A 21,978-nucleotide genomic window follows, 5' to 3' on the forward strand; every position below is an offset into this window, starting at 1 on the left:
CAACATACAGGTACACCAAGAAGAGCTGGGAAGAGCAGAAGAGAGATTTAACACCATGGTAAAGGGATAGGAAATAATAGCCCATTTATTTTTGTTCATAATTTAAAGAATTTATGTAATATAAAGATCATTCATTCATTCATTCATTCATTCATTCATTCATTATCAGCCACAGTTAGGTTCCCGGACTTTGAACGTGAACCTTTTGTTTCTTAACCATAGCGCCACCTGTTGTCCTTATGAGGAACACAATATCAAAACACTCGGTAGGGATTTGTAAAAACTGGCTTGAATACATGTGACAAGTGCAACCTTAATAGAGAAGTGCATGAAATATGCATCATGTCACAGTGCAGACATTATACTTACAAAAATTACCATAAGTAATATCAGTGATTGACTGTCACCGGAAAAAAACAGCAATAATTTGTGCGAGATAAACATTAATATTTCAGTGACGACCTGCTAATTGCTGAAATAAAAGGAGTGTTTGTGTATAAGAGATGTAGTCTCTGTTTAGTCACCTAAAGGGGCAGCAGGTGGCATAATAGTTAGAGCTGTAACCTTATAACTGAAGGAAAAGGTTTGAGTGTCACCTCCCACTGTAGTACCCTTGAGCGAGGCACTTACCCAAAAGTGATAGAGTGAAAACCACCCAGTTGTATAAATCGGTAAGTCGCTGTAAGTGGTTTGGTGAACAAACCTCACACTGTAAAGTCCCTCTTGGTGAAGAGTGTAAGATTTATAATTGGAAAAAAGAAAGGGTGGCCGACCCTCATCGGGACAAGCAGTTCATGAACGTTACTTTGGATGGACGGATAAAGGAAACGTACTGCATTTCAACGTACCCACTGAATTCTGTATATCCACACAGAATATTCCCTAAACATTTGGGACCAAACATCATTTAAACCAAAATCAGATTATTAAATATTTGTATTAAACAATTCAGTTGACAAAAATCAAAAATGTGTTAATGCATAAATTTTGAAAATTTGAACTGCCTCTGTAATTAAACAGAACAGCCTGATGATGACATTTTTTAAATGCGTACTGAAATGAATAAACTTGTTCAACTTTAAGATAAGATACTTTATTGTCATGCAATACAATGAAATTATATGTGTCACCGGGGGTGCGGTGGCGCAGTGGGTTGGACCGCAGTCCTGCTCTCCGGTGGGTCTGGGGTTCAAGTCCCGCTTGGGGTGCCTTGCGGCGGACTGGCGTCCCGTCCTGGGTGTGTCCCCTTCCCCTTGCGCCCTGTGTTGCCGGGTAGGCTCCGGTTCCCCGTGACCCCGTAAGGGACAAGCGGTTCTGAAAATGTGTGTGTGTGTGTGTATATGTGTCACGCAGCAGAAAGAACACTTGAAAGAAATAAATTAATGAATAAATAAGAATTAGATTGAAACTTTGGAGTCCTCAGCTCTTATCAGCCTTGGGGGTGGTTAGGGTTAGGTCTTTTCTAATATGCCAATGTCTCAGATGTAAGTGCCAAATGAAATGTAAAGTTAAAAAAAGGTCTGAATCCAAATCCATTCAACCTGGACATCTGTGAAGTATTAATGTATTGAAGACCGAAGAGCCATGAACACCTTGTTAAAGCAGGAAAAAACACCATACGACAGTGTAAATACTTTCTCAATAAACCATTTAAACACTGATTCACCTCGCTGACTCAGGTGTGTGCAGAGAGCCGGATTGAGCCATGGAAAACCAGCGCTTTTTAAATTTTTTCGCCCTCTTCTCCTGTTTGATTTTCACACCTGAGCGACAGTGCACATCTCCGCTGGACGTTGCCACATCTCCTGCAGACACGCAGCCGGTGTCTAATGGATTGAGAATAACGACTGCGCCGGGCATCCTACGTGGGGGCTCTGGGCCACCTGGGCCTCTCCGCTATATAAGCGCCGCCACACTGAGGGGGGGCCATAAAGCAGCTCCGGGGAGCGAGACGAGTGACAGCCCCAAACGTGGACCACCGCGCAAACCCGTTCACTTCTCCACGACTCTCCGGCAGCAAACCCACAGGTGAGCCATTGCTTCTAATCCCACCTGTCTTCTCTTCATAATGCCACCCTCTTCCCCCTCCAGAACCCCCCAGTGCTACTTTGGGCTGGTTTTGGGGGTGGAATCAGGGGTGCTTTGCGCCATCACCATCTCCCAGGCTTTGTGGAAACAGCATAGGAAGACGAGCCACTCAGTCATTCAGAGGAGTGGTTTGGAAACAGGTCTCCTGACATCGTCCCTCTCCGTGTGTTCGCGATGTTCCTTCCAGGTCCCGACATGAGAGGCACTCACCTCCCGGCTGCCTTGCTCCTCCTGATCCTCGTTCACAGCGGCTTGCAGAGCCCAGTCCAGGAGACAGAGGACGACTCCAGGTAACTTCCACAGACATCCGTGACCTCAGGAGGTCTTCCAATGTCGTCACCAGAATTCAAGGAAAATGCACAAAGATATGGAATAGACAGCTGTCAAATCATGCAGAGTCAGCGGTGAATCCACAGAGAAATTTGCAAAAATTACGCGCCTTGTCCTCTTCGAAATCTTTGCAAATACGGAGCGCTACCGTTTGGTATGAATTCTGCTTCTTACTAACAGAGATGTTGGCTTTTGCAGCTTACTGTCAGAGGCCACGACGCTGGACGACCCCGGGGAGCTCTCGGCCATGAAGAGGCACTCTCAGGGCACGTTCACCAACGACTACAGCAAGTATCTGGAGACACGGCGCGCGCAGGACTTCGTCCAGTGGCTCATGAACTCCAAACGTGCCGGGTGAGTGTTGCCCACTAGGGACTTTTAACTTTCCTCCCAGAATGAGCGTCGTGTGGCTCATTTTTAAATGTATGACAGTAATCATTACAAAATGTTTTAATCTAGAATAAATCTAAACAATCTCCAGACCGGAGTGCACCCTCCGTCACACCCTATACTTCCGGAATAGGCTCTAGACCACCGCAACCCTGCAATGGACAAGCTGTTATTGATAGTGAATGGAGGGATCCATTGTTAGATTAGAAATTATTTTAATTTCTATCTCAGCCTTCTGCCACCTCAGAGCCGTCCAGACACCAGAGACAAGTGATCACTGGGAGGATTAGGACACAAGAACAAGCAGAGTGTTTCGTTCCAAATCCTCCTCAAGTTTATTGTATGTTCACAATGATTATATACTATTTTGCAGAACAAAGAAATAAGTTCACATTGGTTTAGACAGTGAGTCGAGCTCTAGGGATAAGACAATAAAAGATAATATTAAACAACAGAACACTAATTGGTTATACACATAGGGAGGATATAGGGAGGATATGTGACATTTCAGTCGCCTCCGTTTGCCCTTGAACATAGACAAAGAGAGAAAAGTTAAAACAAGAACTTCATTCTTGACACACACACACCAGAAGAACAGGGAGGACAGAGAGACAGAGGTGGAAAAAAGACACGAGAGCCATTTATTTCTCACATCCATCAATGCTGAATTAAGGCTAAACATAACACACCTAAACTTGCTGAAACCATGCAGTTGTAGGGCAGCAAGGATTTTATCAGTTAGAGCCATTACTTTACAATCAAAGGACTCAGGTTTGAATCCCTACTTTTGCTGTAGTACCCTTGTCATGTTAATTATCCTGAATTATACAGTAAAAATTGTCCTGTTGTATAAGGGTGTGAATATTTATAAGTAACATAGTGTGCAGACCTAACATTGTAAGTTATAAGCGTCATAAATTTAATCAATGTGTGTGAACAGTGCAGCAACAGTTTTAGGTGTCCCGAGCGCTCAAAATGTGTACCAAAAATGTAATTTAAAAATTACAGATTTTTTAAATTAATCTGTAAGTGGCTGGTTGTAAAAAGCATTAAAAAAGACAAAAGTACACTCAGCTGGGGTTACTGTAGTATGTATGCATTGGCCATTGAAAAGTCAGAGTTCTGACTTCACCGTATTTTGCCAACCCTTTACATGAAACAATGCGCAGTTAAGGTGTTCCGTCAGAAAAGCAAAACTAGGGCGCACTGCTGGGGTTCGATGGTGCAGTGCAAACTAGTCTGGGTTACTGAGAGCTCTTCACCACACCTGCATGCTCACCATCTCCACTCATCTCCAGGGAGGTCACCAGGCGCCACGCTGAGGGCACCTACACCAGCGACATGAGCTCCTACCTGCAGGACCAGGCCGCCAAGGAGTTCGTCTCCTGGCTGAAGATGGGACGGGGTAGACGGCAGTAGAGCTCCCTTTCTATTCCACCCCTCACCTCTTTCCCCGTGCCGAAAAGAGACCGAGAGAAAGAGCAACTCCAGAAAAGCAACTCATGCATAATTATCCTGTACCATAATGTATTTTTTATGATCTGTACTGTTGCTAAAATGGACACGCAAATAAATCTGCTGAAAGGAGAGTTTCATGAGACGTCTGATGGTCACTGATTATGGTGGTCTGGTGGTGGAATGGGCTGGAATCACACAGGAAATAAAGTCCTGCATAAAAGGCGAAACAGGGGTCCTACGGCCACTCACAGAACATGGTTTATATCAGACTTAGAACATGGGTTATTTAGGGAGAACCAAATTATTATTATTTTTTTTTTTTACCTGTACGCAAGTAAATCTCATAGACACTTCTTGCAGAGGAAATGATCTGTGCTGATGCAATGGGCAGAGGAGACGTGGGACGGAAAGTTCAGGAATGACATAATGAAGGATTTAAGCAGTACTTGTGCTAAGGAATATATATTTGTAGTGGGTCATGAACTCTAAAACTTCACAGGCAAAGCAATATTATGTTTGCCTCTGCACAGTAAAATAAAATAAAAAGACATTGTGTACAGTCTGGGTAATGCAGGATCAAATTCTATGCACATAATCATTTTCTTCCCATATGATATAACAAATATATAGAAGAAATCCAACAGTCAAACAACCCATAACTTAAAAGGACTTATATTCATATTTGGAAAATTGAGAAAGTGGGTGTGGATGTAAGAAATGAGTTTCATACTTGGCAGAGTAAATGACTTTTCAATTCAATTTAATCTATTTTTGCATAGCGCCCTTCCCGATACGTCAAGCCGGTTAGCTACCTCACTGCTATCGAGGAATTTTTCTTTAAAATAGCATTGCTAATTAACGATGATGGTAAATAATACATCATTGGTGATACTACTTTGTAACACTGAAGAAGTGGTTATTGATAATGAATGAAAATAACAAAGCCAATCTAGAAATTATTTTAGTAAAAGATTTTATTTTCATGCGTCAATATAAAATTTATTTTGGTTCTGTAATGAGTTTTAGGATGACGTAGTGTATGTGTTTGCTAGGGAAGCAATTTTTCCATAAAAATAATTATAATAATGGTAGCTTGAGCCATCAGAACAGGAATTCTGATGGGGTGATTTCACAGAACACATGAACCCTGCTCTGTGAAGAGTGGCCTTCCTTGGGTAGTGGGCAATAGTGGAGTGTATAGAGAAAGGTGATGAAAGAGCACAGATGTTGAATTGAGGGCTTTGTTTCATGGTGTAAGGCAAACATCGCCAGCTCAACATCAAGAAAGCAGGTTGTCATGGGTTTGAGCCCCAAGGCACTGGCAAAGCAGAGGAAATAACTCAAACAGCTCCAGAACTGATAAGCTCCCTTAGCCACCAAATTATTAAACCAGTATACAAAGTAGTGCTTTTTCATGTCCTTAACAGATATGACTCTGTAGGGCCATTTGAAGGCCTGTTAGCACCTCAACACCAAGCACCTCATGAGCAATGTGCTTATCTGGAGCAACTATTTTGATTTAACTGCATTCTTAGGTTAAGTGTACCTTGTTACCAGCTAAACTGGGGGACCCGAAGGTTACAGGGTCACATTTTACCTCTAGCTGTAGTACCCTCGAGAAAGGTACTTACCTGAAATTACTCCGGTAAATTACCAAGCTCTATAAATAATTGTAAAACAGTTTAACACTGCATACTGCTTTGGCAAGAACCATCAGCTAAATGATAAAAAGTTAGTTTGCATGTGGCTTTCCCCCTTGGGAAAATTTTGACAGATTTTTCAATCTAATTTTAACATGCACAGATTGACACTAATATATGGGGCATCACAAATCTGCCTTTCACTCTTAAGTAAGTTTGAGTTGAAAGGCACTACGGTGTAGACTGTAGTGTCATGGGCAGTGCCTAATATGAACTTTTTACTACCAGATTAGTGCATTTAGATGAAGATGAGCTATGTAAATATACTCATTTACTTATAGATTAGATTCTGCAAGTTGCCTACTGCAAAGAGATTAAGTCCTAAATAGGGTTTTGTGATAAAGTCAGTACAGTGTTCCTTGTTATTTCATCTTCTGCCCCGCTTGTCCTAAAAGGGTCACGATGGCAGCAGGGAGAGCAGAGAGGCCCAGTCGCCCCTGTTCCCTGCAACTTCCTCCAGCTCAGCCTGGGAGATCCCCAGCCATTCCCAGGCCAACTTGGCGATATAATCCCTCCAGCGGGTCCTGGGCCGACCTCGGGGCCTCGTCCCAGTTAGCCATGCCTGGTATACCTCCAAAGGGAGGCGCCGAGGGGCATCCTTATGAGATGCCCGAACCACCTCAATTGGCTCCTCTCAATGTGGAGGAGTAGTGGCTCTACTCTGAGCTCCTCCCAAATGTCCGAACTCCTCACCCTATCACAGAGAGTGAGTCGCAACACCCTGTGGAGAAAGCTCATTTCGGCCGCTTGTATCCGCAATTTTATTCTTTTGGTCATCACCCAAAGTTGATGACCATAGGTGAGCGATGTAGATCGACTGGTAAATGGAGAGCTTCGCCTTATGGCTCAGCTCCCCCTTCACCACTAGCCGGTGTTCCTTGTTATGGAACCATCAACAAGAGGCACTACAATTTCATTGCAAATTTACATGTTAGAGAATTAAGGCTAAAGACTTCAGAATTATACCCTTTGTTACAGAATACCTTCTCTCTTGGGTTATAACTACATTTTGCTACCGCCTCCATTTATTATTACCAACACTTAATCTAGTTTTAAGAGAAGATCAGGCCAACCATATCAAGTTAGAAACATTTATTTGTTGAGAAGCCAGCAAGTCCATTCATTAGCCCCGAGCTGGCTTTCAGGAAAAGGATGTTGACCCTAGGGGGGTGGGAATAAACACCCACAATGAGAAGCAAGTACGTACAGTGATAAAGTCCACATCAGTAGTTGTTCATCATTTGTTTGCTGCAACTTAGAGTCAAGCCCACCATATTAGTATTCAACAGGCATCAATGATCAGCCACATCTGTGTATCCTTTTTGACACACCTGAAAGAGGATGAGTGAAGGATTTTCTTGACTGAAGAAGTCCTGTAGACCAGCTACTTGGAGAACCAAAGCCATAACTTCTAGCATATGGAAAGGTGACTTCAGAACCAGATGCTTGCTGGGAGCTTGTTTGAGTAGTACCATAGCCACTTGAACCCTGACCAGAACTAGAAGTACCTTGCCCAAAATTATAAACATTCATATTAGAGTTACTTTGGGGTCTTCCATGTTCAGCAGAAGTGGGAGTGTCAACTACAAAAACACTTTTGACAAACTGAACAAGCCTAGATACGGTCTTGTGGACAGAGTCATGATAATTGCCAACCTGTTGAGCAGAGTTAAAGCTACTCCAAGCAGTACTAGACCTATTCTCAGAGCCTGTGGCCTGAGAACTAAAGTTGGTCAGAACAGAGGTAGTCCTGGATGGATATTCTACCCTTTGTGCAGGACCCAACACACTCTGTGAGCCTAAGACTTGTGAAGCATGCCTGGGAGAGCCAAACTCTTGAGTGGACCCAGAAAGACCAGTAGAAACAGAGGCAAGCTGAGAATCCATTCTCCTCTTGGCAATGGAATTACCTTGGAAGTTGTCAGAACCATGACCTGAACTATACCAGTTCTGGGAACCATAGCCAGTTCCAACATTAGAAGCAGCAAACTGGATTCCAGCATGAGGACGAGAGCAATAATTACTCTCAAAGCCAATGCCATGGCCTGGTGTGTGTGTCTTTTTCTGTCTGTATAAAATTAGTGAACTTTTTTTTTAATTATAATTTTTTAAATGTGTGGAAATACCCGTATCTCTCTCTTACAGCTGCTGCCCTTGGAGTTAAAGGTCGATAGTTTGAGCTCGTCCTGCTACAGTGCCCTTGAGCCAGGTCCTCACCCTCCACGGCTTCAGGATGGAAAAAATAATGCCCAGCTGTGAAAAATGGGTAAATCATTGTAAGTAGTTTACCTCTAAGATGCTTTGGAGAACAGCATCAGAAAAATAAATATAAATGCCCGAACAATACAAAATATTGTCGAGAGGGAAGGAGAATTTGGGACAACGCAGGCTTGTCGAGAGAAACGGATTTGGGAGACTAAGATGATTGGCAAAATATTAGGAATTTTTGTTTGGGTATACTGTAGCTGTGCACACTGTTGTTACATGTTACGTGTTAAACAGCTGTGAGTGTGAGTTTCCCAGCAGGGATTATTGAAGTAGCTATCCCGCCCTTTTTCCATAACACAATTCAAAGTTGAAACTGATTTAGCTCTATGTATTTTCATGCACTATACAGCTACATAGATTGGTGTGGAGATGATTCTCCTTTTGCCTAAAGTATAACACTGAAAAATCCATACATGCTGCCCCATAGATGCATCAAAGCTGGACAAGGGATAGATAAAAATAAAAATCTGTAAGGTATGGATTTGATATAAGGTATAATAATAATCATCATCTTATAATAATTCGGTGGGGGGTGCGGTGGTGGAGCAGGCTTGGCAGAGTCCTGCTCTCGGGCAGGTCTAGGGTTCGAGTCCTGCTTCGGGTGCTTTGCAATGGACTGGTGTCCTGTCCTGTCCTGGGTCTGGCCCCTCCCCCCAACCCCCGCGCCCTGTGCTGCTGGGTTAGGCTCCGGCTTGCCACGACCCCGCTCGGGACAAGCGGTTGCAGACTGTGTGTGTGTATAATTCAGTACTGAGAAGTATTAAAGGAGTAGTAAGTATAGAGGAGCACTTGTGTATCTTCATTTGAGGTTTTGGAGGTTGCTGGAGGGCTCGTGCCTGCTGTTTGGAGATGGAATTTAGCACTTCAAAGATGGTGAGCTGTCAAGCCTCTGGAAAGCAGCAGCTTGGGTGTGGACCGGGGAGGGTCCTGGGGTTTGGCCAGGGGTTGTGGAATTGGGAGGGTCCTGGGGCATGGAACTGGGAGTGTCCTGCCCAGAAAATACTGCACTTATTTCATATAAAATTATGTCATGTATAGTAATATTTATCTTTGGCCTTGATTTTAATAGACAGAGTTACACACAAAGCAGGCCCGCACTTCATCAATCTCGGGTTAAAAACCGCTGGTTTAAATAATCTTTTGAGATAAAGACAATAGGTTTTGATATAAATTACCAGCTAAATGTCAAGTGATGGACAATGGGCTGAGTTATTACTCTGAGCGGTTGGCCTGCATAACAGGCTGTAATAATCGGATGGTCGATTTTACATTTATTTAAAGTTATTAATTGAACTGACCCTTTTCTCCAACACATATTACAGTGTTAAGGTACTACCGATTATTTACTCATTTATACAGCTAAGAAATCAGCATGACGTAAAATTAGTCTGATGTGACTCAACCTCCGGACGCTGAAGAAGGTGACACTCCAGTCAATCACCAATCAATCACAAGTCATTCAGCCACACACGCAGATCCTCTGAGGGGATGTCATTTAAATGAGATTTGCACCGAGACATTCTGCGCTGCTGACGTCCTGGCTTGTCAGTCTTTTCCCCGAAGGTCGCGCTGCTGGAGAGGTGAGCTGTGACAAACCGGTGGAAATGCGTCAATCAACCAGCGCAGCCAGGGATCAGTGTGTTTCCGTTCTACTTTTCGAGAGACTTAAGAATTCACACGAGTGGGGCTACAGATGTGCTGCGGGACCCAAAAATCTCCGAGCTGTCATCTAACACAACAAACCATCTGTCAATACATAAAAAAGAACTTTGTCTCTCCTTCTGTTGGTATAATGCGCTCCTTGTATTTTTCTCTCAGATGTCCGTCGCTTTGGAGAAAAGCATCTGCTAAACAAATAAATGTTCATTTATTCAGCTGTAATGTGTCCAAACCTCCCAGAGACCTATGCTGACCATTTCCATTTAGAAGCCAAAACCTACCGTCCCTTATCCGTCCATCTCCTGACAGGCATTAGACCCCACGTCCACCCGTCGCCTCGTGGGTCACGAGCTCACAAGGTGGCCCCGCGAAGCCAGGCCGGGCCATGCAGGTCACACGCGATTGTTATTGTGCTGAACAGACCACTCAGCAAAGTACTTTAATCTGTTTATTGGCTTTCACATGTACACTTCAGTAATAAATTACATTTACAATGACAATTTGAACAAGTTAAAATTCATAGTCTGATGGTGCCGCCCAATCAAAACTGAAATCAGGATGTCCTTGAATGACCAGCTTAACAATTTAAGGCTGTATTTACAAATAAAAGGGAATTTAAAAGTACTACACATTGACACGCTCCCAAATTCAGCAGGTTTTCAAGGACGTTATACTTTGATTAATCGGCCCATTTTGTTGTAAAACATAGGACCTAATGAACCACAGTACAAGGCTAAGAAGTCAGCTTTCGTTAAATTAATAATTTTGAGAATGAAAACATTTTTCATTCTCATTATCAATAATTTAAAAGGTAGGTAAATATATTTTATATAGGATTTATATTTTAAATCATAACAAAATTATATTATTTATGTACAAAGAATCCGGAGTCCTTTAAATAGAATAAAATCAAATACACTTCTCTCTTCTAAAAGTACAATATTGCATTTGCTAAATAACTAAGTAAGGTCTTTCATGTGCGACGACAGCGAAACGCCATCCTCTCATCTTAACACAGTAACTGCATCCAGCGGTCGTAACGGGCGCACCGCTCACGTGCACTGGAGTCCCTTTCGTACGAAAGCACGAGCCCCTATTGCTAAGATCTGCTAGATGAAACAAACCGCAAACACAGATGGTAACATTCCATATCCATAACTTTCACGGATGGAAAATTACAGTATGAAAGGCTGACCGAAGTCAATTAATTCTCCATTCGCATTGGTTGTACCAGAAGTAATGAGCGTGTTGGAACTGCAAAAAAAAAACCCTGGCAACACCGAGCCGTGCGGTACCTGGAAGCACCTGAAGCACCAGGTGATGTTATTCTTCATCCAAGTGTGAGGCCATAGATGGAACTTCTCGCTGTCACATGTCAGTATTGCATTTTTATTATTTGCAGGATGGCATTGTTTTGCAATTCCAATAAGATCGCTGCTTTCGGTACGACTCTCTAGATACGATCACCCTCCTTTTTTGTTAACAATCTACCTGCATAAGTTATTCCTAGTCAGTTCACCCCAGTCAGTAATTACCTACACGAACGATCTTAATTCCTTCCTTACAACACACACAAGAAGAATAAGACATAAATACACAAGAACTCCATTGAGTTTGCAAGAGTCTTCCGAAAAATAACACTGGTCGTGATTCCGGTAAATCGTACGCGTTACAAACGAAACGTAATATATTCAACGTGGAAAACGACGAAACTCCGAAATGTTCGGTTAGCTGAGCGTCATAGCACAATGAGGTAAATAAATAACAAAAAGCATCTTAAGTCAACACTTATTTAATGCTCACAGATTTCATGGATATGTTAGCTAACGCATGCAAAAAAACCTACCGACACATATTTACAGGCTCCGCAATTTTCCGTTATTACTTTTCTAAATTCGTGTTTCAAACGTTTCTACGAGTTGTTGAAACTTCCAGCAACGATTACGTTTCCATGACCGCGGTCATGATTTTCATATCACGACGTCCCTCTAAAAAATAAATAAATAAATAAATAAAAAGCAGGAAAACGGAAAACATACAAAATACGAACAATTTTAAAATAAACGTAGCTTTAAGCCTTTTTCAAGCGGCAGCGTAAAAGAGCAGACGAAGCAAAAAAAAAGCGCGCGTTTCGACGTCCTCCGCCGCTGCTGCTGGTTGTGTCCCACGTCAACGGACGCGCACTTACACGCGGGAAATGAAACGCATTCTACATGCTGAACGTCGCTAGTTTTGCTGTAAAAGGAGCGTACACTTGTGGACACGTATAAAACACCTTTACATGAAGGAAGGGGAGCGCAGAGAAGTGGTCGCGGCTCACAGCAGCGCACACCTGCCAGCTGTCCGCGGCGGCCCCGGGGACGAGTCACAGACAGGTCTCCCTGTCAAAGCCTTTCTCCACATCGGCCTTCGCCTCCTCCTGTCTTCTCAAGATGCTGTTGGAGACGCTAAAGAGGGGGGACAGGGGACAAGGGATGAGCGTTTACCCGCTGGAACCGGGGAGCAGCCAACCCTGAGGTCACCTTTCAACTGCTGCCCATCATTGTCCCCAGGAGCTCACTCGAAATCCTAGCTGGACCTCCGGATTAAACAGCTCCGCATATCATAATGTGGTCTTCTGACCAGAATGTTGTGGGTTCAAGTCCTTGGACTCCGTATCTGCCTCGCCACTATGCATTTTATGCAAAATGGGCCACTTGGGACTCTAGTGACAAATGTGATGCTGGTGGTCCTCGACTTACGACCGGGTTCCGTTCCAACAACCTTGTTGTAAGCTGACTGTTGTAAGTCACAGACCCCCTTGTACTGCATTTTATAAACCACAAGGATATATAAACAACATGCATGAATTCTGTAATACTGCTTCACTATATTTTTTCACTGATTTCACACAGTATTACCAAAATAATGCTGATACAGAACATTAGTTATGTTTCCAGGCTGCCTTATTGTCACTTTCATTTCTAAATCTGTTTTGCCGTTTCTTTCCCACATCTATTCATTTAGCTGACGCTTTTCTCCAAAGCAACTTACAGTGTTAAGGTTACAATTATTTACCCATTTATACAGCTGGGTAATTTTATCAGAGCAATTTAGGTTAAGTACCTTGCTCAAGAGTACTACAGCGGGGGGTCAAACCTGCAAGCTTTAGGGCCAAAGGCAATAGCTCTAACCACTACACTACCAGCTACCCCAGGAGAGCACACTCTCTCTGTCACTCACTCACTACGGGTGAACCTGAACAGCATGTCTTTGGACTGTGGGAGGAAACCAGAGCATCCGGAGGATCGTCACATCACCGGAACGTTTTTGCTTGCTGGGCATTGTAAATGAAAAGTAAGTTGAATAGAATCACAAACAAAACTTTCTGTAAAAAAATACAGTTAGCAAAAGATGCACCGCACTGACAGAGGCAATAAGAAACACGGTTCCCAACAGCTACGCGGCCGGTCCACGTAATCACACAGCAGGTGGAGCGTTGTCATTACACATCGGGACTCGAAAACAATAATATAAGTTTGATGGGACGGCCGTCTTAAGTTCAGGTTGTCACGAGTTGCTTATATCGTAAATCAAGGACCACACAGCAGAGAGGTGAACTGGTGTAAGGCTACACTCTGGACCTGAGAGGTTCAAGCTCCTTCAGTGGCTACCAAGGGACCCCAAAGAGCCCTTTACTGCTGTGGGTGAGACAGCGAATGGGGCAGCATGTTCAGAGTGCGACAGCCGTCACGTGCCCCATCCCCCCCTCACCCCCTGACCTCGTTCTCCTCGTTTTCCGTACCATTTCGATATGCACACGTATGAGTAGATCCCACAACCCCAGAACCCCAAATACCACAAGCAATCCAAAGCGATTCGTTCACCTGCAACAGGCAAATACGGTACCAGAGAAAAGTGTGAGAACACTTGACGGAAACTAGCTTTTGCTCACGTTCGGTGAACGAGTTTGAGGAGATGAGGCCCTGTGTCCCCACAGCTCTTCCGCAGCAGGTCCCAGAGCGGTAGGACACCAGGGTTTTGCTTTGCTTTCACTCTTCTGTCCAGCTCCTCCCATACAGGTGTTCCCCAGGTTGCTCTGGTGTACTCAAACTTTTGACTGGTACCGTAGCTCACATCCAACCGGGCGGAATCATGCCAAAACATGTGGTCAACGGTACGGACTGACAGTCCTTGACCGATTTAAGTCCCCCTGCCCAGTTCGTCCACTGACGACTGACGGACACACGCGGCCCGCGCAGCGTAGCTCATAGGCGCCTCTCAGGAGCCGTCGGACAGGCGCAAATTACTGCCGGCCGAATTCCGCTCGCTGCTCACGGGCAGTGTGGATCCCATCCTGGAGGAAGTTCGGGAACCTCCTCCCTGACATGCTTTACCACATGCAGAGACAAAAACGGCACTGTTTTCGATCCAAAGCACGGCGAGGTCACGGGGACAAAGTGAGCGCATGCAGACACCGCTGGCTGGGGACGCGGGTCTTACCTTTGGGGAGTCGGCATCTAAGAGGTTAGGAAAGGGAGCTTATGACAGAGATGGAAGGAGAGATTTGTCAGGAATTTTTCTTAACATCAGTCAGCCCCACATGGGAAGAATCGTCAACGACGCTGATTTCACTCACTTAGCCTTAAGCGATGTCTTCAACACCATTTTGAAAAACAGAGTATTTGTATTATGAGACACAAAAATTTATTTTAAAATATACATCACATTTTTAACTTAAAATCTCACAGTTGTAATCAGTCTCTATTTAAAATAAACTATAACTGTTGTTTTTTTTTTTTTCCGGCAACCCATATAAAAATACTAAGAATGTGAATTAATACATAAGTATCGTTAAATTGGAATCCATTATGAGCAACGAAAATATTTTAAGTAAATTTGTGTCCAGATGCATGTTTCTCGTTACCTTTACCTTTCTTCAAATGCCTGTCAAAGTTCTTAGAATTAAGGGGGAAAAGCCAGTTTGAGTTAACGTTCATGAAACTGACCCATAAGCTTTTCAAAAATACTCGTGGACGTCGAACATGTCGTTTGACAAATGAGAACGTGGTGCACCGATTTCACACTGGAGAAACCGGTACATGTGAAATAATGTTTTTGGGTCAAAGTCAACTGTTGGACTGCAGGACAGAGAGGGGAAAGTGGGGGCAATCGGGAACATGGTAGGACAGGGTAAAAAAAACCATAAGCAGGACACTGCGTTACATATAAAAGGCAATAAACATCCACTGATGGCGTGTGGAGGAATTCACGCGATTCTGAAACACCATGCGATCTTAATTTTGCTTGGCAGATGATTTGAGAAGATGGTCTAACGCATCAAGCAAACCTTAGAAATCGTCAGATTTAATCACCGAGTCACAGATTAGCCTGAGAATAAAGAGGGAGGGTTGATGCGTGATTTCCGACTGAAAACGGGTCACATTTTCTGAGTTACATTTACCGAACATTTCGGAACGCAACGACCGCTACCTTTTGGAACCCGACTCCTTCTTCGTGTTTTCTGTTGCGGTGTTCAGGGTTTTCCATTCGTTCCCAAAAGACGTTTTGGCCATTTCTTCAGAAATATTCACCGTGGCGGGATCCTCTCTATAAAAACGTATAAAATGAGAATCATCACTTGTATGTTTACACCCCAGAGCACCAGAATTTTTCTGTTTTTTTTTTTTAATTATTCATTTTTGGACCCCAGAGAAATCAAGAAGAATGGCTCCCTTAATAAGTCTGGCCAGATATATATTTCCGAGCCATAAATGTTCATTCGAAGTATAGTACCGTACTTACTATAGTAGTCTATATTAATTCAGCCTTACTTGCATTGCCCCTCCAGTGGCACTTGTACTATCCCCTCCTCCTCAGCCAAAATACTCTCCTCTTCCTACAAGGAGACACAAATATCAAATAAAAATCTGACTCAGAAGAAGTTAAAAAGTCTCCATGATTCATTTAATGTGTGTTTGCATGGGTTATACAAGCATAAACATCTCAGTAAATCTTTCTAAGCTAAACGGGGACAGCTGGTACCCTACTTGTTAACGCTACTGCCTTTGAACCCAAAGGCTGCAGGTTCAATTCCCCTTAAGCTGCATTACTTATGAGTAATGTGCAAACCCTAAACTACTCCAGTTAAGAAAAAAAAAAATCCAGCTATATAAATGGGTACATACTGTAAGTACATTAAGATTATAAGTTGCTTTGGAGGAAAGTGTCATAAATGGAAACATCATTTCTCACCTTTTGCTGGTCAAGTTGAAAATCTGTTTTCAATGTGCATACACGCAAAAATGAAAGTGCACAAGTGAAAATAAGAGCACACATTTAGCTGACACTCCACTTTGATTCACAATACAAGTTACATTTTTTTCGCACTTTGATTACACAGTTTTTTTTTTACATTACAGTTAGCCGACAGTTTCCTCCAAAGCAACTTAAAATTATCTACTCATTTATACAGCTGGGTAACTTTTACTGCATCAATTCAAGGTAAGTAGCTTGATCAATTGTGCTACAGTTAGAGGGGGGATTGGAACCAGCAACCTTTGGGTCCAAGGATAGTAGCTTGCACCACTACGCTACAAGGTGCCCCGCACAAGTTTATTAAATATGTGACATGACTGGCCAGTGGTCTCAGAAAATAGTTACATATCACTGGGTTTGCGATGCCAGTTGACTCCAAGACATGAGAAGCTGTACCTCTTGTCCGTCGTCCTCCAGCTTCTTCTTCTTACTCTCTGGCATGAGATCATCGAGCCAGCTCAGCTCCCTCTTGGTGAAGATGAAATCCAGAAGCTTCCGGATAAACACGAGCGCCAACACCTGTAGGCAGCGCAGAGCGAATTCACAGCTGCTCGCCAGAAACAGACATTTTAGAGGACAGCAGGTGGCGCTGTGGTTAAGGGCCTGGAGCATGTTGAACTCGGGGGAGGGGAGGGGTCCTCGGGAGCCTCACTTACTGAGCTTGAAAGGCTTTGATTAAAGTACTCGTGTGCATGGAGAGACTGAGTATGAAGAGGAAGGGAGATACCATCATGGGGAACACGATGGCAGCCTTCGAGGTTTTGATGATCCACAGGAGCACGAGGCAGCTCAGCTGGATGATGGTGAAGAGGTGCACCTTCCTCAGGGGAACGTGCCGCAGGTAGATGAAGTCGGGCTGGTGCTTCGCCGGCATGCCGAACAGTTTGAGGCGGTCGAAGAACTGGCCGACGACAAGCGCCGGGGGGTTAAAAGAGGACAGCGGAAATTTCTCCAGCTCGAATGATCGGCATTTGATCCGTGTGACATCTCCAATAAATTCTGGAACACCTGGACGCCCTTCTCGAGGTTATTAGAAAGTGCTATGTGATCGTTCCAGTGATGCACTGTAACCTCCTGACCCAATATCTATATGCTGTTGAGACCCTGTGCTGTGCATAAAACTAATAATAAAAAAACTGGATTGCAAATTTAATTTAAAGTCACGCCGCGTCACGCCGCGTCACGGCGGGTCGCCGCTTACCTGGATGCCCCTCAGCGAAGAGGCGCCCATGTAGAGGAACACTCCGTACAGCACGGGCATGGGGATAAACTGCGAAAGATGGCGAAGAATCGGTCACAAAAGCACCCCGGAGACGCAGTAATAAACAGCGCAGAAGGAACTCGGACTTTTAAAGCCGTCAGCTGAGGAAAACGGCCGAAGGGTTTCAGAGACCCGGTGGAATTATGGGAAAGCAATGGCGGGATTCAGAAAGGCTTCACAAAAGGCTTTTTATAAATGTGAGTCTGCGTTGGACACAGGGCCCGTTTTATCAGGCAGTCATCTGGGATCGGACACCCAAATTTGCCAACAATTTTAATTTTGGAAAACAGCACTAAAAAACCTTGCTCAATAATAAACAGGCTTATTAGGAAATATAAGATCTGCCACCCAACATATGATGTAAATGTCCCATCGGCGCCCCTTGTCGTTTTTCTCTATGAAAAAACTGTCGCTCTACACAGTAAATACTTTATTCTTTCCCTTAACCAACTTCAGCCTTGAGAATAAATTCAGTTTTCAATCATTAAAGTATAAATTTGTGTTCTGCTACATAATGTTCATATAGGAGTTGTCTTAAATAATTTTTATTTTCCATTTTTCAAGATCTATTTGTATTTAGAGCTGAAAACCTAAAAATAAAAGTAAATCTTGTCATATATATGGATGAGCTTACTGTGATTTAACTGCACAGTATATGTATAGATATAGATATATAGGTATATATCATAATTACATTAAATAGATTCAAATGTTACATTAAAAATAACATTTGAATCTATATGTTATTTTTAATGTAATTATGACATATATCTGGGGGGAGTGCACCAGGTTTGGCCGAGGCCTGCAGCGTGGTGGGTCTGGGGTTCGAATCCTTGCGGCAGACTGGCATCCTGTCCAGGGTATGTCCCCTCCCCCTCCACTCTTGCACCCTGTGTTGCCGGGTTAGGCTCCGGTTTGCTCGGGAAAAGCGGTTGCGGACATTGGATATATATATATATATATATATATATATCATAATTTCATTAAAAATAACAGATTCAAATTTGATTTAGCCTCCTTTGTGATCTCTATCTATAATAAAAGTAATTTTTGTCCCATTTCTATCTATGTGAGCCATTATTAATTTAGAGATAGAGCTCTGTTGGATGCTCGGCTGATTCTTGTGTACGGGTGTAAAAAACCCGAGCGCCAGCACCGACTGGACAGTTGATATGTGAAAAGTGTTACGGTGGAGATGCATTCCCAGAAGCCACTAGCGACGCAGCGGCTAACCATTGCGGTGACCCTAACCCTAACCCTAACCCAGCCCCCCACGCTCTCTCACCTTGAGGACGGAGGTCATGAAGACAGAACATCCCATGAGCACGAAGATCATGAGGCCCGTGAAGCGCTGCTCACGGATGCCCAGGAACTTGGGCTGCTCCCCGGGCGCCGAACACTCCGACTCCAGCTTGAGGCTGTTGACGTGGGAGATGGAGAGCACGGTGGCGGCCACGAACCACGGCAGCCCCATCACAGAGCACACGCCCAGCATGATGCCCACCATGAAGAGGTCCAGGTGGTACCCGCAGCCTTTCTGTGGACCGACAGGTTCGCAAACGGCGGCGATCATTTCACCGGGAGACAGTGTGGACGGGCTCCACTTATGGCACAACCTCACAGTTCGAAGAAATACAGGCATTAATTATCGAATGCATTTATTAACAATCCCGACAATGTGCAGTTACAGTGTTTTTGCTGGATCATTTCACTCCAACGCAGGAGCAGTATGACTGATGTTCTGATGAGCATATTTACATTTATATTTATTCATTTAGCTGACGCAGTTCTCCAAAGCAACTTACAATTATTTAACTATTTATACAGCTCGGTAATTTCACTGGAGCTATTTCGGGTAAGCGCCTTACTCAAAGATACTACAGCTGGAGGTGGGATTTGCACCGTCAACCTTTGGGTCCAAAGACAACACCTCTAAAAATAATGGTACCATCTATGAATTTGAGCACTGTGGTACCTTCAGCTTGTGCTCCTTCCTGTTGATGATGACTGCAGTGATCTGCTGGTCCATGAAGATGAGGATGGTGCACAGCAGAGCGGGGATGACCGTCACAATGGTGGTCCACCATGGGTTCGGACCCAAGGGGTTGACGAGCCACCCGCGGTCGTCTCTGGTCGGCTATAAATGGTCAGACACCCAGTGTCAGATGCAGTACTGCCAGGCTAAGTCCACGTGATTGAAAACCAAGAGATCCAAAAGGCATCAATAAAAATACTTCGATCGGTTCAATAGGAATTACTGATCCGTCAGCTCACCTTGAACTCGTTTGGGACCTGAAGCTTTGGCGACTGAACTCCTAAGGCATAATCGACCAGCACCATGGTGACAATGGTGATGAAGACCGCGAAGTCGCTGATGATGGCCCGCACCTGGAGAGGGAACGGCATCTCTGAGAAACGGAAACCTCGGGGGACACGGGTCTTAAAAAGAATCTCCGTTCGGTTTTCCGAAAGAGGGTTATAAAAATGACCAGTAGATGGCACAGCAGTCGTTTCATTGCACTATTCGCACCGGCCTCGCAGAACAAAACACACACTGACACACGCGCAGCAACTCTATCCCACCTACACACACACACACACACACACACACACACACACACACACAGCCTCTGACGTGACACCTGAAAACCTGATCATGGGGGGCGGGCGTGCCTTGGTGGGGAAGTATCGGCTCGTCTTGAAGTCCTTCAGGAAGGCCGACATGGCCACGGTGGAGAAGAAGAGGACGATGGACCAGAAGAGCACGTCTGGGATGTAGGGTCCGTGTGGGCCGCAGGCGGTGCCCGTGAACTCGCCCCGATTTTTCAAACAGTCCTGGAACAGCAGTGGGGGGGGGGGGGTCACTGCCATATTGCAGCATCACCTCCGGGGGGCAGCAAGTACCATACAGTGAGGGTCTGGGGTCTGGTTTCTGAGGCTGGACAGGGTGTGTATTTAAAAACCCTTTTGTTTACAGCTGGCCTCACACACATTGCTGATGTGCAACGAAGATGCCGTGAGATATAAAATATGGTCCCAGGTGCGAATACACCACCAGGAAGTGTCCGTGCTCCAGGGACAGGACAGGCAGCACCGCAGGTACAAGTCAGGTAGCAAAGGCCGTAACGTCATGGGTTCGGGTCTCGTACGAGTCCCGAAAGCACAGGCCTGTAAGGTTGCGGTTAAAGAGCTACAGCGACAGCCACTTTGCCCAAAGGTTCAAATCTCAGGAATTGATCTTAGAAGCAGGTTAAGGAAATTCATTTTGAACGAATTTCCGGGGTATCAAATCCCAGCTGAATCCATGCTGTACCTCTGAGCTCAGCGCTTTACCACACTGCTTCAGTGTAATCCAGGTGCGGTAACAGTAAGAGATGCTGCGTAGACCACAGCAGGTAGGGGGCTGAGAATCCAAATATCGTGATCAGAAGGACCCTTTTTGGATTCCAGATGCTTTTGCAGATCAGCATTTGCTCTGTACCGTGCAATAAAAGGACGAGCTGTCTGTCGCTTCCGTACTTATGATGAGAGACTGCCTGCTGTCAGTCATGTTTCGGGGGGCGTGGCCTGCGTTGATGGATAAGCTCATGGAGGTTACCTTGACATCCAGAGTTCCCCAGTGAATCTCAGACAAGGTGATGTTATGCTCCTCCCAGTACCTGAGGGTGGCGTTGCTGGGACTGAGAGGCTCCATGCAGACACACCTATGGGTAACACATACCTGGATCACATGACTGATGACATCAGCACCCAGTGGGTACTGGTTTTCACGCAGGCGCTTTGACCATTTGGAGCCTGTCCAGTTGCGGTTGCTTTCCGGAAGATACTACGAGTCAGCCGGCTGATCCAAGTGACATCGTCACACCAACATCCTTCATTGTTACATACACTCATCCCCCATTATTCGGTCCCCCGATATCTGGTTTCTCACTCATCGGATCTGGGATTATTAACGCCACTTATCGTGAATTGGTCCAGGTTTTCATTTATCCTGTCTGCGGCATCCAGTCCGCCGCGATAAACCGAGAGCGCATTTGAAAACTTTGCCGAGTGGCTGCGTGAGACGGACCGTGAGAAGCACTGCATTGTGGGAACCGCGTACCCATGCTCTCAGCCGCAGCCTGGCACGCTCAGGTCTTATGGGTCTTCTCACCCACCTGTTTGTGTTTGTGTCCTCTGTTTTGCTTTAGTTTTGTAATCATTATTTATTTAAATGTGGCATGTAGCTTTCACTGCTCCTAAGTCATATTTTTACATATTTATTATTATTAAGAGGAAGAATAAGAATAAAGCTAATAATAATCTTTCTATTTTAATGTTATACAACTTTAGGGTGGATTTTTGGTAAGCTTGGGATGGGCTTGGAAAAAACAGGAATTTTTCATGAGGAACAAAGGAAACAATGTAAGTAATGTAAATAAATAATTTGTTTTCCCCAGTTTTTCAATATTCTGACTGTTTCCAAGAACGAATCAGAACCAAACATTGGGAGATAAAGTGTACAAATAATAACAGCGGCAATAAGCG

The 21,978-nt window shown here is 44.3% G+C and overlaps 2 protein-coding genes across 7 annotated transcripts in view; one reads left to right on the forward strand and one right to left on the reverse strand.

Moving 5' to 3' along the window:
* The first annotated feature begins 2,283 nt into the window (after positions 1-2,283).
* Positions 2,284-4,240, forward strand: LOC108928957 (glucagon-like). The gene is made up of 3 exons (XM_018743173.1): positions 2,284-2,378; positions 2,617-2,772; positions 4,107-4,240. Exons 1-3 carry the CDS (start codon positions 2,284-2,286, stop codon positions 4,225-4,227), a joined length of 372 nt encoding a protein of 123 aa, XP_018598689.1. The 3' UTR covers positions 4,228-4,240.
* Positions 4,241-10,783: 6,543 nt separating this feature from the next.
* The window catches only part of LOC108928980 (sodium-driven chloride bicarbonate exchanger-like), a 47,044-nt gene continuing 35,849 nt past the window's right edge, over positions 10,784-21,978 (reverse strand). For 5 of the 6 annotated variants that reach the window (XM_018743224.2, XM_018743225.2, XM_018743226.2 and 2 more), the window contains 12 exons: positions 21,050-21,155; positions 20,125-20,286; positions 19,726-19,839; positions 19,427-19,588; positions 18,737-18,988; positions 17,392-17,460; positions 16,918-17,091; positions 16,587-16,709; positions 15,707-15,771; positions 15,366-15,482; positions 14,376-14,413; positions 10,784-12,340 (listed from right to left, as the gene is read on the reverse strand). In XM_018743224.2, coding sequence (XP_018598740.2) covers positions 14,401-14,413; positions 15,366-15,482; positions 15,707-15,771; positions 16,587-16,709; positions 16,918-17,091; positions 17,392-17,460; positions 18,737-18,988; positions 19,427-19,588; positions 19,726-19,839; positions 20,125-20,286; positions 21,050-21,155 — 1,357 coding nt within the window. In that variant the 3' untranslated portion in view covers positions 10,784-12,340; positions 14,376-14,400. The remainder of the gene's footprint in view (positions 12,341-14,375; positions 14,414-15,365; positions 15,483-15,706; positions 15,772-16,586; positions 16,710-16,917; positions 17,092-17,391; positions 17,461-18,736; positions 18,989-19,426; positions 19,589-19,725; positions 19,840-20,124; positions 20,287-21,049; positions 21,156-21,978) is intronic. The other variant, XM_029257768.1, reaches the window with a different exon arrangement.

The sequence above is a fragment of the Scleropages formosus genome, chromosome 14, assembly GCF_900964775.1.
Source record: "Scleropages formosus chromosome 14, fSclFor1.1, whole genome shotgun sequence".
Classification (NCBI taxonomy): Eukaryota; Metazoa; Chordata; class Actinopteri; order Osteoglossiformes; family Osteoglossidae; genus Scleropages; species Scleropages formosus.